General features: G+C 42.8%; 1 protein-coding gene across 1 annotated transcript; it reads right to left on the bottom strand.

Annotated features, from left to right (window-relative positions):
- Window positions 1-1,626: 1,626 nt before the first annotated feature.
- On the bottom strand, window positions 1,627-2,934 carry LOC140241818 (D(1) dopamine receptor-like). Its single transcript, XM_072321573.1, has one exon. It carries the CDS (start codon window positions 2,932-2,934, stop codon window positions 1,627-1,629), a length of 1,308 nt encoding a protein of 435 aa, XP_072177674.1.
- Window positions 2,935-4,558: the final 1,624 nt, after the last annotated feature.

Here is a 4,558-nt window from a genome sequence, read left to right as displayed (position 1 = left end):
TCAACCACTTGCCTATATCCAGAGCTTATCACTGATGCCGTGTCTTTTATGACATTCATTTGTTTTCTTTCTTCTGCAGTGACCATTTACATAGAGCCAGAACAGCTGAGCAGGTGTAGCAGACAAAAACGTAAGACTGATTGAAATACACATAGAAAATATTACCGCCAAATCTTCCAATTCAAAATGCAATTGGAAGATTAAATGTTCACTTCTGTCATATTCTGTACTTCTTTAACAACGTATGCATATTGTAAGAGCTCATGGGAGATTCGTTCAGTTTTTTGAATTTCTCAGTTTGCTGGCAATTATTCACACAAGTTCAAGCTAAAGCAATCTGTGAGTGTTTTGAGACTGCTAATGCAGAGACATCTCAAACGGAGAGTTTAGTCAAAGGATGTTCAAAACAAACAAATAAACAAACAAACAAGCACGCTTGACCTCCGAATAAACTATACCTTTTTCACTCGTAGTCCAGATTTGTGTAAACAATTTCTAAGAATATCCTTCCATCGGTGTTTTCATATCATTATTACTATTGGTTTTTGATTTGCCACCGATTTCACATAATTGATACCATTTACAGCAGACGTTTTTAAAAACATTCCCACATTTTCTTGTTGGAACACGTCAGACCTATATCACTAACGTGCTTACATCCCGTTTCCTAAAATCAAGCTTACTGTAAATCATATCCCACGCCAGATCAAAAAAAAAAAAATAGAATTATACCGATTAATATTTGGTTTCGCGTAACTTTGTACATGTTTTTAAATGTTCGTTTTACGTTAATTGCACATTTCTTAATCAATGATATTTACAGTGCCGATTTCAACGTCTTCCCAAATACTTGTCATCGACCTATCCTCTCAAAATGAAAAGAAGACGATAAAAACAACAGATCAATTAATCACTGATTAATCAAGCAATGAACATGCTTTGACAGAGTCGTTGAAAGTCAAGTGATAAAAACGACTGAAAAATAAGAAGCAAAAAATAAAGGTATGAATCGAAATATAAGAGAATTTTAGAAGAAAAGGTGTAAACATCAACGAAGTTTGCATTCAATTAGCATCAACAATAATTCATTTCATTTCCCGTTTTAAATTCAGACCTTTGAGAGGATCATCGGAACAAATATTTTGGTGTAAGAGGTGGAAAAGCATGTCTCAATATGAGATTGACAATTACATTAGAACAGTTGATAAGACTACCGACGACGTTTTGCTTTTCGAATAATTCACCCCGGCACTTGCAGAAAACAGTACAAATTGTAACTTCAGCAGCTTGATACTACTAAATAGAAGAATATCTACAACCATGAATTGCAGATAGACTTCGCATGTCCCGTCAGCATATGAAGATGAATACTGGCGAGAACTTTCCGTCACTTTCATTGTGATTCAATACTTCTAATGCGTATGATTCCTATGATTTCGTGTTTGCAGTTCTTACATACGTTCACTCTTGAACAAAATGTACAAAAATATTTCCCATCTAAGTGTTTATATACATCTGAAATGACTATAAATCCGAAATAAATAGGCCATTGCAAATAACTTAGAATAAAAATCAAAGTACCAAGATTTTTCTTGGACGCTCAGAAACGCCACGGTAATGGCTTTGCTAAAGTGGTGAAGTTAGTGCATTGCCGTTTGAGTCAGGATGAGTAATGGTTGCCACGGAAACAGGCGGTGTGGCATCCTTCTTGACGTCTGCTGCGGGTGTGTTCTCGCTGGCGTTCTTGTTGATGATGACCAGCGAGGTGTCTTTGACTAGCTTCTGCGTGTGTTCTACTGAGTTCTCCACGCTGCTGCGGTGATCGGAATTGGACGGCCTCGGGGACTTGTTCAGACCGTTGGCCTGTCGCTCACGCAGCCGCTCCTGGCGACTGGTGTTGCTCATGGCTGTTTGGTCATCGCTGCTGTCCGCCTGGCGCATGGACATTCCTCGGCACTTGTAGCACAGCAAGATCGTCTTGAAGGCGTTTCTAAAGCTCTTATTCTGCGCGTAGATGATCGGGTTGAGAGCGCTGTTGATATAACCCAGCCACACAGCTACGTCGAAGAGCGGGACGGGAATGCAGTGGCAGAACGGTTCTATGATGTTCAGTATAAAGAACAGAAGCCAACAGCAGATGAACACGCCGACGATAATGGCTAACGTCTTAGTGGCCTTCCGTTCACGGCGCATAGAACCTTGCGACTTTTTGTCCATGCCCTGAATGCGCTGTCCCGTATTGTTGTATGCTGCGATTTGACGCGCCTGTCGACGCGCCACGACGAAAATGCGCGCGTAGGTGTATCCGATAATGAAAGTCGGAATGAAAAAAGATATAATTGATGACCCTAGCGCGTACCATCGACTTAACGTTAGAACACAAAAAGTAGGATTATTGTACGCATTTTCGAATTCCTCCTCTGACAGTTCCTTGTCTTTGTGCAGACCCAAATTGACAGGCAACACGCTTATCAGAAACGACACCACCCAGACAGCTACTATAAGGATAATGGCGTTTTTTGCGTTCACTCGCTGATAGTAACTAAACGGTGACGTGATGGCCCAGTATCTATCAACAGATATAATACACAAGTTGAGAATAGAAGCTGTGCACAGGAGAATATCGATAGATATGTAAATATTGCAAAACGTGAGGCCGAACGGCCAATAGCCAAGGACGATGAATGTCGCATTGAAGTCCATGACAAAGAGAGCCACCATCAAGTCGGCGATCGCCAGGGACACGATGAAATAGTTTGTTACCGTGCGCAGCTTGCGAAAAATGAGTACCGACGATATCACGAGCACGTTTCCCGCGATAGCGAGTACAACGATGAAATAGAGGATGATAGCGATGACGATCACGGCGCCTAGCGAGTAACCGCCTGCGTTCTCGGGGCTGTCCGTGACGTTGGATACCATAGTCGTAGACATTTTGGCTCCTCTTTCTTTACTCTTACTCCACCGGAGGTATTGCAGCTGAATATATTCCACGAAAACGAGAGAGACGGCATACGACCTACATCATCACGGATGCGATTAGCAAGCTGTACGGCAATCGAACTCAAGACAGGTCGCGACCAGCGAGTAGGCGAACGAGTTCTCTCCTGACGACCTTCCGTAATACACCTTTATCCTTTTGCTATTCTTTTTTATCCGACACGTGAGTGATATCCGCACAGGTGAGAGCTATTAAGGCCCAATGAAATGGGGTCACCTGGCTGTCTAGGCATTCATATTTCCATACATTTCTCTGACACTAATGGTTGAATTGCCCGCGGCACAAAACTTCCGCTCCATCCCGAAATCGAATTACGCTGGCATAAATTCGGCGGGGGTCTGAAAAATATTCATTTGCGGAAAATACCTGGAAGAGATGACGCTAAGGATACTGAAGAGAGTGATGCATTCAGTACCCCATGTACCCTCCTTACGGAATGGACTGTCTGTTCCCTTGTGAATAGGACTGTCACTTTCAACCACATCCCCACAGTTGCCCTCTTAGATGCCTTCACACCTGCACTGTAGTCTTTTTTTTTTTACAATTTTTTCCAATACATTTCCACTTTTCCAATTATACAAATCCACCAGTTGGCCAACGTTTTAGATTCTCCTTTTTGCGATTTCTGATCAATCAGCTGCGAGGTTCTAAGACCTATGGGTCTGTGGAATAAATCCCCCGCCGCGTTTTTTCTCAGTCACAGCGAAGGCGAAGGGAAAGCGTCCCGGGTTCCCCACAGCAACGGACCGATACAGACGGCTTGGTATTAAAGTGGGGGTACACTGAGCGATCGCTCCTATTTACGCTTTTACGCAACACTGTTATGGAAGTTCAACTAAGTGCGTCACTCGGGGCTTTGGCTCTCGCCCCTCGCTGAATAACCCTGTCCTTTCCAAAGTCCCTGACAATGGTGAAGGGGTATTGACAGGTGTATTGTTGCAGTGGTACCGTTGTGTACATGTGTCTCTCGGAGAACGCGCCCTTCAATAGAGCTCTGGAAGAGGGTTCATGGAAGAGCTTGAAAGCCGGTAATACCATCCGCAAATGAGGGCAGTTATATGCATTCACCAACGGGATGGGCACGAGCGGCAGATGTTTGCGAACATTTCGCTCAGCAGAGAACTATAGAAGAAAAAATAAATAAATGTCAATTTAATCCAGTACTTACATGCCAAGTCTTCTAGTTGTGGTCCAGTATATTTTTTTTTTCTGCAATAAGTTTGCGATAAGAATCTGAATTATCGGAAGCGTTGATTTTGCTTTGTGTTTTTTTTATGGCGAAATCCAAACCCAGTCGACTATTTTTCTCGTACACTTTTATAGGCTTTGATTGCTCAGTGACGACATGTAATGCGACTCATCAGCAAACAGAGGAAATAAACACCGGTCCGATAATTGGCGCCGACTGCTCTTTTCCGCTAAGTAATTCATGCGACGTGAATTCGGCATTCGCGGACTCCGTGACGATCGTGCAATGGGCAGGCCGTTGTCAAATTGCTCTCTGCTGTTAAGATTACTGCTCGTGGTATACATATCCGATTTACTTTTGGAAAATAA

Source organism: Diadema setosum, chromosome 18 (genome assembly GCF_964275005.1).
Source record: "Diadema setosum chromosome 18, eeDiaSeto1, whole genome shotgun sequence".
Lineage (NCBI taxonomy): Eukaryota > Metazoa > Echinodermata > Echinoidea > Diadematoida > Diadematidae > Diadema > Diadema setosum.
Note: the sequence above shows the minus strand (reverse complement) of the source record. Positions and strands in the feature narration are given on the sequence as shown.

Excerpts from the sequence above, each read along its gene's own strand:
- LOC140241818 (XM_072321573.1), bottom strand. The coding sequence starts at position 2,934 with ATGTCTACGACTATGGTATCCAACGTCACGGACAGCCCCGAGAACGCA.